General features: G+C 49.4%; 1 protein-coding gene across 1 annotated transcript; it reads left to right on the top strand.

Moving 5' to 3' along the window:
- The first annotated feature begins 763 nt into the window (after window positions 1-763).
- On the top strand, window positions 764-12,461 carry LOC116593806 (keratin, type II cytoskeletal 73). The gene is made up of 9 exons (XM_032348294.1): window positions 764-1,243; window positions 2,795-3,009; window positions 3,812-3,872; window positions 4,515-4,610; window positions 5,403-5,567; window positions 7,868-7,993; window positions 8,385-8,605; window positions 10,798-10,832; window positions 11,606-12,461. The coding sequence occupies exons 1-9, from the start codon at window positions 797-799 to the stop codon at window positions 11,860-11,862; spliced, it is 1,623 nt and encodes a 540-aa protein (XP_032204185.1). The 5' UTR covers window positions 764-796; the 3' UTR covers window positions 11,863-12,461.
- The last annotated feature ends 939 nt before the right edge of the window (window positions 12,462-13,400 follow it).

Genomic DNA, 13,400 nt, shown 5'->3' with positions numbered 1-13,400 from the left:
CTCAACTAACTGAGTCTATGTTTTCCCATTTGTGAAATGTGGATCATCATATGCCTCCCAGGCTGACTGAGTGGATCAAGCGAGCTTCAGTACTCAAGGAGCTCTTTTAATGCTGTAAAGTGCTGTACTACTGTCAGCCATCGTGAAAGGTGGCAATGCTATTATTTCAAGGTCAAGTGTGGGGTGGTGGGAGAGCACGGGAACAAAGAGGCTGGTGTGTGCAGGGCAGTCTGGCTTCACAGGGAAGCAGAAGACTTGCCTGGAAGGCCACAGCAGAGGCCCTGGATTCCCGTCTCCAGGAGCCCTGGGAAGCCAGGCCACAGAGTCTTTTCGTAACCACATAAAAGCAGTTCAGTCAGGGTCCCTGATCTGATCCTGGTAGAGTTGTGAGATCTCTCACAGGTGAGGCTATCAATTAAAGGTCTTCCTCTGCACCCCTGCAATCCAGCCTCCCCCCTCCCTGAGGAAGGGCAATTGAGGCTGTGACAAACCTCTCAACCAAGATCTTTCTAGGGATAATTTGGTCAGGACAATTATCCCATGTTAATTAGATAAGACTCAAATTATATGAGCAAGCCTTGCAAGCCCAGCACTTTGGGGGTTTTCAAGTTATTTACCTGGTGTCTCTGATTTTCCTGGGAGAAAATGATTTTTTGCTCCCAGGCAAACTAAACCCACAAATTAGGGCAGTGACTTCCTCCTGAGCCCTATAAATGGGGAGCCCGAGATTGTAGGCTGGCGAATTGCATCTCAGCTAAGGGTTAGCACCTTATTCCATCTCTCTGGCCTTCTCAGCATGAACCGCCAATTCACCTACAAGTCAGGAGTTGCTACCAAAGGGGGCTTCAGTGGCTGCTCAGCAGTGCTCTCAGGGGGCAGCTCATCCTCCTACCGGGCAGGGGGCAAAGGATTCAGCGGGGGCTTTGGAAGCCGGAGCCTCTACAGCCTGGGGGGAACCCGGAGCATCTCCCTCAACATGGCCAGTGGCAGTGGGCGGGCAGGAGGCTATGGGTTTGGTCGAGGCCGGGCCAGTGGCTTTGCTGGCAGCATGTTTGGCAGTGTGGCCCTGGGGCCCGTGTGTCCATCTGTGTGCCCTCCAGGGGGCATCCACCAGGTCACCATCAACAAGAACCTCCTGGCCCCCCTCAACGTGGAGCTGGACCCGGAGATCCAGAAAGTGCGCACCCAGGAGCGGGAGCAGATCAAGGCTCTGAACAATAAATTTGCCTCCTTCATCGACAAGGTGGGACTTTTTGGAGCAAGCCAAGCATAGAACCCCTTCCTTCCTCTACTTTCACTGCCCTCAGGGGCTCCCTGTCTGAAGGAGAGGAAGGCAGGACACTCCCCAGGATGCAGACACGGTGAGGACAGAGCAGGGAAGAACTGGACAAACCTGAAATCAGTGGTGAGGGGCTGGTGGTGGTAGGGATTGGTCAGAGGGGCAGGAGGAGACAAGGAGTTTGATTTGGGAAGGTTTCCAGGAGGCAGGAGAAGTGGCCTCAAAGTTGAAAGTTGGAGAGTAACAGCTTAAGAAACTAGGAAGCTGGACAATGGAGAGCTCCATGGCAGCCTAAGGTATCTATAAAGCCGTGGGACTCAGTTTCTCCTCTCATGAGACCCAGACCAGCTCCCAGACCAACCAGATTCTGGTTGAAAGACAGACTCACAGCTTATAATATGCCCAGTGTACAAGGTGAGGCAGATGGGGATCAGTGATGTACTAGAGCTGTGGTCCTGTAAAGTGCTCCCCAAACCAGCAGCATTAGGATCGCCTGGGCACGTGTAGAATGCACATTCTCAGGCCTTGTCTCATACCTACTGAATCATGAGCTCTCCAGTGAGACCAGGAGCCCCCAGGTGATGCTAATGCCCACTTGAGCTTGAGAACCCCTGAGGATCAACGGGGTAGCAAGGCCTTGGGAAACAGAGACTTCCTGAGCACAGGGGAGCAGGGGAAGCTCACTGGGGTGACAGTGAGTAGGGTGGCAGAGCATGAATAAGAGTTCACTGGTTGGAGGTGGGGAAAGGAAGCCTAGGGAGAGGGAGCCACCCCACATAGCATGGTAGGCTTGTCAGGAGCATGAGGAGAATTTGGCTTTGTGAGAGTCAGGTGAATGGTGAAGGAGGAGAAGGAAGGGGTGGGCACATTGTGAAGAGCACAGGGAGGAATTTGGATTCGGTCCTGCAGATGATAGAAAACCACCAGGGCATTTTGAGCAAGGGAATTGTATGGTCTTTGCAGGCTACAACTTGAGAATGCTGGTTCTTTCCCTGGAGAAATGCTCTGAGATCAGAGAGTTGGACATGAAAGCAATATAGGAAGGCCTAAGACCCTCAGTCAACTGAGTACCTGCCTCTGACTAGGCTGGGAGATACTATGATGGAGGAGACGAAGAGAAGACAAAGCACAGGCCAGACGACCAGGCCCTGAGTAGGGGTGTTCAAGAGTGTGAAGGCCAGGACAGGCCAGCTTATGTGTCTAAGGATTTGCCTTAGAGAGGTGGCCTGGGCTGCCCGTGGATACTGATCCAGGCGGATTTTAGACAGATGCAGAGGAGACAGCTCTGAGTAGCAGGAAATGAAGATGCGGTCCTGCCTGCTCATAGAGCTGTCCCTAGAAAGGGAACCTTGGTCAAACAAATGGCCCTGGGTCGGGGAGGGCTGTGAGGGATATTTCCTAAGGGCTGAGGGTTACCCTTTAAGCTAATGTAGCACAGGACAGCACAGCCACTGTCCAGGAAAGGAAACCACACAGCCTCCCTCCTGAACGAGTACCTGTTGATTTGGGTCCCAGGTGCGGTTCCTGGAGCAGCAGAACCAGGTGCTGGAGACCAAGTGGGAGCTGCTGCAGCAGCTGGACCTGAACAACTGCAAGAACAACCTGGAGCCCATCCTTGAGGGCTACATCAGCAACCTGCGGAAGCAGCTGGAGACGCTGTCCGGGGACAGGGTGCGGCTGGACTCGGAGCTGAGGAGCATGCGGGATGTGGTGGAGGACTACAAGAGGAGGTGAGTGGGACCCTGTACCTAGGCTGACTGGCCTGCCAGAGCTGGGCTTTCCCAGCAGGCACTGGGACACTTGCCACTGACCTCAGGGTCACGGAGCTTGGATGAGAGTGGCCCATCCTGAGTTCCCCTATCCAGGCAAGATGAGGCCGTCTCTAGGTGGCTGGGCAATCTGGAGAGTGGAGAGTCAGCCTCTCAGGCAGTGAGAGGACTTCATGGCAAGTGGTCATCTCCTTGGCATGCTCCCTCCTGCTCCCCACTAGAGAGAGCCTCCTAGCTCCTAAGCTTGCTCAGTGGGTTACCAAGTTCCAAGAACCACCTCCCACTGCCTCAACCCAGCAGGGCAGGGAGTTGAAGTTCCTCTAATCTCTTTCAAGTTGTGGACATTTGGGCCATGCCCCCTCTTCCTGTTCCAGGGGATAGTTCTGGCTTCCTTAAGACTCATGCTTTGAGATGGGGTGAAGTTATTAACAGGGGTGGCAGGCAGCTGGAGTGAATCACAGCTAAAAGAGACACCAGGATGTTCCTGTGATTTGGAAATTTAATGGGAAGAGGAAGGACCTACTTACTCTCCAGGTATCAGGGGAAATCCAGACCCCAAATTATCTGGTCCCTGGCCTGGGAGGGAATTGCTTGAAAACCCTGTCTGTAGCACCAGCTAAGAAGTCCTAGTGAGTTGGACAGATTTGCAAAGATATAGAACAATACCTGCTATATGGGACATAGTGTGGGAAACTAGTTTTTTGCTTTCATGATGAGGACACACACCCACCCTGCCTTGCTCACCACAATGCTTTTCCTGAAGGTACGAGGAGGAAATTAACAAGCGCACAACTGCCGAGAATGAATTTGTGGTGCTCAAGAAGGTGAGGAGGGGGTGCATATTTCTCGTAACCTAGGCGGTGGAGTATGGAGGGCAGGGGAGATAACAGAAGTGAGACTGAGGTCTGTGCTCCTTGTAGAATGACCTCAAACAGAAGAGCCAGAGGACAGAGGGATGTACTGCTTGGGACATCTTGGGACCCTTTGATGTTAACCTAGAATATATCAGTTTGTCTGCTTTTTATATTTGGTGTGAGTGGGCAGGAGCCCAGATGTGGATAGTCAATGCCCAGGTTGTGTCCACTTTGGCTTGGGAAACAGGACATCCTTTGAGAAGAGCTGCAGGTTTACCTTCCAACTCTGCCTGTCTCTGGCAAAGCACCGTGGCTGTCCTGGGCTCTGACTGCTGAATGACCCCTGCGTGGGAGAGAGCACTCTCTCATAAACCCTCTCTTTGAGAAATAGAGCAGTAACAAGTTTCCATTTTGGATGGGGCACAGAGGAGTTCCAGAGCCTTGCAATGAGTCTTGGGTGGAAGTCCTGTTCCTGCCTTCTGGGTCTTGCTTGACTCCATTCCCTGAGGGCAGCTTGCTAATCTCAGTGTTGGTGCTCAGATGCCAGTTTCTGGGAGAGCCCTGTCTGGGCTTCGAGAATGGCAATGTCAGGGCATCTCTGGATTCCTTTAGGATGTGGATGCAGCTTACATGAGCAAGGTGGAACTGCAGGCCAAGGTGGATGCTCTGGATGGAGAAATCAAGTTCTTCAAATGCCTGTATGAAGGGGTAAGTTTCCATCCCCCAGTCCTATCCCCAGATCTGTCTTCAAATGCCTGTGTGAAGGTGTAATGCTCCATCACCCAGTCCTATTCCCAGCTCTGTCTTCTGAAAGGATGGATATGTGAATGAATGAATGGTTGGTTATTCATTCCTTAGTAACTTTAAGAGCCCAGGGGATCTCCAGCATTTGGATGCTGGGGGCCATGTTGACCAAAGGAAAGCATGACTTCTATCTCAGTGCTCCCAAATGATGTGTGCCATCAGTCCTAGCCTGGCCTCCAGATGTCCTAGTCTCATTTCCTTCAGGAAGCCATGGGTCCTTACAGGGTTCCCACTGGTTTTCGCAAGGATAGTCTCATTTCTGCCTGTCTTCTCCCTTAACCTTGGGTGTCTCCCTGGGTCTTGAGCAGGAATCTCCAGAGACAGAAGTAGGGAGTCTTCACACCCTTTCTACTGCCTCTGACCATCTGGCTTCAAGCCCAAACCTGTTGGCCAAGCATATATGGGCTTCTGTGTCCTTAGTGTCTCTTGTGTGGTGGCCAGGTTGTCTCCCCACTATTTCCTATACTCCTGACTTGTCTCAAATGACAAACATATAGGCTGTTTTCTTCCTGAGCTGCTTCAAACTCATTCAACAGTTTTCAGATGTGGTATTGAAACATCAATGGGGGGTTTGGTGGAATGTATCTTGCATCTATTTAGGAGGGCCTAAGGGATCTCCTGCTAGGAAAGGGCTATCACCTTGGCACCTTCCTCTGCCCACAAAAGGCATTTCATATTTCCTTCTTTCCCATGTAGGAGATTGCTCAGATACAGTCCCACATCAGCGACACATCTGTCATCCTGTCCATGGACAATAACCGGAACCTAGACCTGGACAGCATCATTGCTGAGGTCCGTGCTCAGTATGAGGAGATTGCCCTGAAGAGCAAGGCTGAGGCCGAGGCACTGTACCAGACCAAGGTGGGCTGCACACCTCCCTGGAGTCCATGGCCCACCATCTCCCACACATTTGCTGGGAGCACAGAACTGTCCTTGGTGCTGGAGGGAACCCAAAAGGTGGAGAAGATGAAGCTCTTAGACTGATCTACTTAGACTGGGACAGCCATGGGAAGACATCTACAGCCAAGCGCAAATGAATGTGGCACAGACAGAGTCCAGGATGTTGAGCAGACAAAGGTTAGGGGACCAGGTGGGGCAGGTCAGGACTGACTTCCTGGAGGCAGAGGGTTTTGAACTGAGTCTGAGAGGGAGCAAAACATAGGTAGTTAGCATCTCAACTCCCTCATTAATTACAATAAATTAGGGGGTCTCTTGAGTGTGATCTGAGATCAGGTAATTCCTACCTTTCATTCAAGTCCAACTGAAAGGATAAAGGGGGAGTATGAGTCTCTTAGATCTTAACTCCTCTAATGGGTTGTGGGTGGGGAAATAATTCTTTAGATAATTTGGTTTCTCAGATCAAGATGACAGCTTCCTAATTGTTCCTTGCTGCTTATCGAGTTCCTTCTCAGGGGAGATTCACACACTTGAGGACTTATCTTGTCCCTCCCCCTGCCTCCTTGCCACTGTAAGGACAGAAGGATGTGGCCAGCAGGGCTGAGAGGAAGGGAGGCTTTCAAGGCCCAGGCAACCACAACTTTAATCCTTGATAAAAGTTCAAACTCAAGACTCTAGTTCCCCACATCCCTTCACGTGACTGCTGCAAGCCAGTGTCAGGGATGGCCATGTGGCCATGTGGCCCAGCCATTCTGGATTGTCAGTGGTCAGTGCTTAACCCCAGGTTCCTTCCAGAGGAGTCAGGCAGGTCTGCACAGACATGATTTTTGGGTCACTTGCTATTTGGGGTTACCCATACTGGCACTTCTTCATCTGCGGGTAAGCATTTATGGACCAGAGTTTCATTAGTGTAGTTCTAACAACAGAATTATGAGGTCTTATTATTATTGTTCCCCTCTCAAAATGAAGAAACCAGGGCTCATGTGGTTTCAGTAACCTGCCAAGCTCACTTAGCTGGTAAGTGATGGAACTGGATTGAATCTAGATGACTGACTGCCAATTCCACAGTGTTTGGATAAAAGATCAGGACATGACTATGGTAAGAAGTGTTTATAGTGAGGATTTGGGGTAGGCTGGGAGCAGAACAGAGAAGGATGCTCACCTGTTTGCTTCAAAAGGATACTGCTTTGAATTGGGGAAGTTAGTGCCTCCCTCTCTGTCGGTGTGTAGGGAGAGCCATCCTGCTCACACAGTGTTGCAGAAAAGCAGGAAACGACCACTTGTTTTGCCCCAGTGTTTATCGTCCCAAGATTAGCACCAAAGATAAAACATAGGATCATAGTGAGAATCCCCCCTGCCTTGTAGGGGACCTGGAACCTTTAAGAGGAATCCTGAACCTAGGACCTTGTTAGGGTCATATATGACAACCCCCAAGGCCAAGTACCAGGAGCAGAGAGAAACAGTGCACAGCCACCAGAGTTCTGAATTTTTCCTCATGACCGGAAAAACTTCCAGTAGCCTGGGACCCAGCTGAGCTATGAAGAGGAGGAAATCACAGAGAAAACAGGTCCCTGCCATCCAGTCATGCTAAGTTTGACAGGGAAAACACAGAAAGTTGTGCTTGTTGTACAGTGTGGTAAGATCTATGGACTGGAGTGCCAGGAGTTATGGAAATAGAAGGACACCCAACTGGGAAATCAAGGAAGGCCTCCTGGAAGAAGTGACTCTGCCCTGGCTGAGTTGGAAATAGCTAAGGAAAAGAGAAAACTGGATGAGAAAGGGTTTTCCAGGTGGAAGTAGTGGCTCATGCAAAGACTCAGAGACTTGAGAGCACAGGGGACATTTAGGGAACATGGAATTGTTTGCACAGGTGTACAGACAAGTAGATGAAGGGCAAGAGCAGTGAGAAAGGAGTCTGGAGAGACTGGTGGATGACAAACCTGAGAACACCTTGATGTCGTGCTCATAGTTTAAATTTGACCTTGACTTTGAAGGGCTGTGGGTAGAGGAGCATCATAGTTGGAGTTGAGTGTTTTAAAGTTGCAGTGCAGAGAGTAGAGGCTTTCAAGCGTTCTTATGGCCAAATCTAACCATCAGTGAGGTGACTGTGCTTAAGGCAAACATATATTCAATGAGTGGATGGTTGAGTGAGAGGCTGTTGGTAGGCTTGGTGAGATTGAGGTCCCCCATCCACCCCTCACACCCCGAAGACAGCTCAGCCAGGCCCTGAGTTGAGATCTCTACTTTGCTCCCTGTCCCCCTAGTTCCAGGAGCTTCAGCTAGTGGCCGGCCGGCATGGGGATGACCTCAAACACACCAAGAACGAGATCTCTGAACTGACTCGACTTATTCAAAGACTGCGCTCGGAGATTGAGAGTGTGAAGAAGCAGGTGAAGGGGCTTTGGCGGGTCCTGGCTTATCTCCCAAGGGAGGAGTGAACTGCTTATCACACGTAACTGCACTGGGCCTCTCTCCTGCTCTTGGTTCTCCATCTCAGAACCTGGTTTCTCAGATGGACCCCCTGGTCTCATCCCCAACACTTAACCTCCTATCTGAGTCTGGAACAATTGGAAGGGTCTTTTCAGAAAGCCTGCTAGCTGAGAGTAACAATTCTCTCTGACCCACGTTGGCAGGACTTCTTCACCATGAATATGGCTTTGCTTTAGGAAGTGGGGTCAGACAGAGGAAGGTCTGACCACAGTCAGCTCATTTGGGTGAGGGGTGAGGGGAGGCCCAGAGCGCCCTAGAATTCATGGGAAAATACTACCTCCTGACCCTCAGTGTGCCAACCTGGAGACGGCCATCGCCGATGCCGAGCAGAGGGGTGACTGTGCCCTGAAGGACGCCCGGGCCAAGCTGGACGAGCTGGAGGCCGCCCTGCACCAGGCCAAGGAGGAGCTGGCCCGGATGCTGCGCGAGTACCAGGAGCTCATGAGCACGAAGCTGGCCCTGGACGTGGAGATCGCCACCTACCGCAAGCTGCTGGAGGGCGAGGAGTGCAGGTGGGTGGTGGGAGGGCTCTTAGAATGTTGGGGGTGGAAGAACTTTTGGAATCTCCCGACTCAGTTTCTCAGAGTGTGGGAGAAGTTGCTGGAGGGCCTGGAGACACTTTTCACGTCAACCCCAAGCAGCTTGAAACAGCAGCAGTCAGTAAATGAGATGGTGACGTCCTTTTCATTTCTCCTATGACTTTCCAGAGTAGGACGGGAGAAAGTCTCCGTGTGGTGCTGTTGCTGTTGTGTCTTTAACACTGCCCTGACCATTGCAAATATCCCTATTAATAAAGAGACAGTAGATCCCAGGTTCAGAGCCTTTGGCAGACAATAATATCTAGCCAAAAAATTTTAAATTAGTTTCTTTTCATTATATATTTTTTTTAATTAATTTATTTTTTTTCAGTGTAACAGTATTCATTGTTTTTACACCACACCCAGTGCTCCATGCAATACGTGTCCTCTCTAATACCCACCACCTGGTTCCCCCAACCTCCCACCCCCCATCCCTTCAAAACCCTCAGATTGTTTTTCAGAGTCCATAGTCTCTCATGATTCACTTCCCCTTCCAAATTCCCTCAACTCCCTTCTCCTCTCCATCTCCCCTTGTCCTCCATGCTATTTGTTATGCTCCACAAATAAGTAAAACCATATAAAAATTGACTCTCTCTGCTTGACTTATTTCACTTAGCATAATTTCTTCCAGTCCTGTCCATGTTGCTACAAAAGTTGGCTATTCATCCTTTCTGATGGAGGCATAATTCTCCATAGTGTATATGGACCACATCTTCCTTATCCATTCGTCTGTTGAAGGGCATCTTGGTTCTTTCCACAGTTTGACGACCGTGGCCATTGCTGCTATAAACATTGGGGTACAGATGGCCCTTCTTTTCACTACATCTGTATCTTTGGGGTAAATACTCAGTAGTGCAATTGCAGGGTCATAGGGAAGCTCTATTTTTAATTTCTTGAGGAATCTCCACACTGTTTTCCAAAGTGGCTGCACCAACTTGAATTCCCACCAATAGTGTAGGAAGGTTCCCCTTTCTCCACATCCTCTCCAACACATGTTGTTTCCTGTCTTGTTAATTTTGGCCATTCTAACTGGTGTAAGATGGTATCTCAATGTGGTTTTAATTTGAATCTCCTTGATGGCTAGTGATGATGAACATTTTTTCATGTGTCTGATAGCCATTTGTATGTCTTCACTGGAGAAGTGTTTGTTCATATTTTCTGCCCATTTTTTTTATATGATTGTCTGTTTTGTGTGTGTTGAGTTTGAGGAGTTCTTTATAGATCCTGGATATCAGCCTTTTGTCTGTACTGTCATTTGCAAATATCTTCTCCCATTCTGTGGGTTGCCTCTTTGTTTTGTTGACTGTTCCTTTGCTGTGCAGAAGCTTTTGATCTTAATGAAGTCCCAAAAGTTCATCTTCGCTTTTGTTTCCTTTGCCTTTGGAGACATATCTTGAAAGAAGGTGCTGTGGCTGATATTGAAGAGGTTACTGCCTATATTCTCGTCTAGGGTTCTGATGGATTCCTGTCTCACGTTGAGGTCTTTTATCCATTTCGAGTTTATCTTTGTATTTATTTTTATTACCACTGTTTTTTTCACCTTTTTTGGTCAGGTAGCATTGGCTTTTTATTTACCCTGGTGATATATAACTTATTTTTAAGAAAAATGCATTTTTTGGTTATAAAACACAGAGCCAATGACAAACACTAAATATATAACAGTACATGTTCAAAACAGCAGTCAGACAAGTGTATATGAATTAGTGTGGGAAAACCTTGTTCTAACTGAACATCACCATATTACTGAGACTCACAGGGGAGAAGTTACGGGTCCTAAAATCAGACATTAATGTCCGATTAAAGACACTTAATGGCACTTCCGATGCCAGTATTTCCACACATGTATTTATTCCAGCACTAGCCTTGCAGGAATGAACAAATGGGATAAAGAGAAGCCCAGAGGAGGGACTCCAAGGGGGGCCACAGGTTTGCAAGTTGGCACATCTCTGCTGGGAAGAGTAGCCTTCTGGGTGGGGGTCACAGAGACTGCAGGTACACCGAGGCCAGCTGGCTGGCTGGAGGGGCTGCTGGAGGCTGGGCTAGGCTGCCTGCTGGCTTCAAGCTGTGGTGTGGGGAGCTCGGATTCCACACACTGGAGATTCACCTACACTTTTCTCTCTGCACAGGATGTCTGGAGAATACACCAACTCTGTGAGCATCTGTGAGTATTTCACACCTCTGAGGGAATATTTGTAGCCCATCACTGAATAGGAAGTAAGCAGGTACCTACTACCAGGCCCCCATGGAACAGCCTGGGCTCTGCCTGGTAGATCACCATGGTCACCATCGCCTTACTTGCTGAGACCTGCTGTCTCTTCCTCTGTGGAGCTCCCACTGCCCCCTTCCCATCACATTCCGATATTTCACAGGGCCGCTTCCCCAGAAATCTCATCTGTGCTGGGATGAAATTCCCAGCCTGCCTTCTTCTGCCTCCCCACACGGACTTTCCTACATGACGGAAGCTGTGAGCTTCCCGAGTCTACCTCCTTATTGAGAGTGGAGACCGGTACACAGACACGGGGTTGCACCACCTGTGTTAATGCTGACTCTGTAGCTTTTAGCCTGGTCTCCTTCTAAAACAGGCCGGCAAAATCTTCCCTAAATTGGGCAATTAGGAATTTCTTTGAAAAAAATTTAGAATGTATTCTGAAGTTAAATGCAAGACCTATTGGCTTATGTGAAGCTTTGGGGGAAGCTCTTGCTATTCCTGTTGGTCCAAAGAATGAGAAGGTGCCCGATTTGGGATCTGGGATCTATTTTTTCCAGAGCTTGAGCCACTCAGGCATTGAGCATGTCATTAGAGTCCACAGTTGATATGAACTGTTTGCTTAAGAGGGAGACATCTATGCTAGATGCAGTTGGGAGACTGGAGGGGACTTGGGGTCAGGCTTCTTTGGAGACATACACTTATCACTCCTCTCTGCCTCCCCACAGCGGTCATCAGCAGCACCACGGCGGGGACCACAGGTGCTGGGGCCGGCTTTGGTTTCAGCGGCACTGGAAGCTACGGTTACCGGCCCAGCTCTGTCTCAGGGGGCTATGGCATGCTGACGGGGGGCTGTGTCACTGGCAGTGGGAACTGCAGCCCCCGCGGGGAGGCCAAAACCAGGCTGGGGAGTGTAAGCGAGTTCAAGGAACCCCAGGGGAAGACCTCAGCTCTGAGCTCCCCTGCCAAGAAGACCACAAGATAAAGCAAAAGTCCATTTTCCAGCTGTCCACCTCACCCTGTTTTTCCTCTGGACTCCCTTCTCCAGGAAACTCCTGTCTCACCTTTCTCCTGGCCTCCTTCTTGTTTTCCTCTGCCACTGACATTTCCTCTCCTCTACATCCTACATTAGTCTTTCTCAATCTAGAATCAGGATTCTATCCCATCTTTCTGCTTCCATACTGAGAGACCCCCTAACTCAGACCCCCCTTCCTGAAGCATTGCCAACAATGACGGCTCAGACCTTGTTCTGGCGTGCATGCCTCCCCTGGAGGAAGGTTTCTCCTCAGTCGTAATCCCCTCCATGCCCTGGCTTTGGCTGTTTGGCTACAAGCTCCATGGGGTCATGAGAGTATAGGTCCACTGACAGATCCACGGGGACTGTCTCCTGTTACAGCAACACTGGCTCAGGTGAAAGACCAGGTTATAGCTTATATCTTGTGTGGCCCCTGCACGTATGGAGATCTGGGAGTAGCCTTGAAGATTGATCCCATTCATGAAGGGATTTGTGCCCTCCATTATGAGAGTTCTTGTCCTTGTTTAGGCCTTACCTCTCTGCTTCCTGTGTCTCACCAATAAACTTAATAAAACTTATGCAGGACCAGGCTGCTTCTCTCTCCCAAGGGGATCCTCATCCCAGGCCATATCTCTTCCATATGTGGAGATCAATGGCCTGGAACCTGGGGCATAGAGGTCCGGTGTGTTCCATAGCGCCCCTAAGTGTGTTTTAATCTGAGGGAAAGAGATCCTTGTACGGTCCATAGGGTCACAGTGGGTCTTGTGACACTCAGGATTCCTCTCCAACAACCATCCCCAGCAGATGCACCTTTGATTCATGCTTTTCTCAGGCCAACGCTCTGGGGAGTAGGCAATCTTTAACAACATGCAGATTATGGGCAGGGAGAGAGGGACAAAACTTAACAGTGGCAGAATTTAAAACTGGTCCAGAAGCATCAGAAAGCCAGTTCTGGAAAGCCTAGGGCTCAAGTTATGGCTATTCCCTGTTCTCTGGGGAAAGACCAAAGTAGAGTCTCTTTAAAGTAATGAGCCATGTCCCCTTGGTCTTTGGTGAAGTGAATGTCTATGAGTATGAGTTGTGTTGAAACATAGACCATCACTGTGACACCCACCACCTAGCTTCCAAAACACTCTTGTGTTGAGAGACGGGTGTCAGGTTCCAAGGTCGTGATGATGCTCTCAGGACGCAAAGAGCCAGGGAGAGACCAGCAGCCATTCAGGTTGGGGCTCACAGGTGCCTCTGAACAGGGTCACTGTGGATCCAGGGAGTCTTAGAGTTCAAGTCAATGGTTTTGAATTCAGGTTCAGACTCTGCAACTAATAGGGGATCAAGAGCAAAGTTCTCAAGAGTACAAGAGTTTCATTTCGAGTCTCATTTCTTTAGTTATAAAATAGACAGACTAAGCACCTGTGTATTACTCTTAGGCCAGAATGAGGTGACATAAACACATCTTATACAACTCCTGGTACAAAGTTCATACTTAATAAACGTTCAGTGGAAACAGA

The sequence above is a fragment of the Mustela erminea genome, chromosome 6 (assembly GCF_009829155.1).
Source record: "Mustela erminea isolate mMusErm1 chromosome 6, mMusErm1.Pri, whole genome shotgun sequence".
Classification (NCBI taxonomy): Eukaryota; Metazoa; Chordata; class Mammalia; order Carnivora; family Mustelidae; genus Mustela; species Mustela erminea.
Note: the sequence above shows the minus strand (reverse complement) of the source record. Positions and strands in the feature narration are given on the sequence as shown.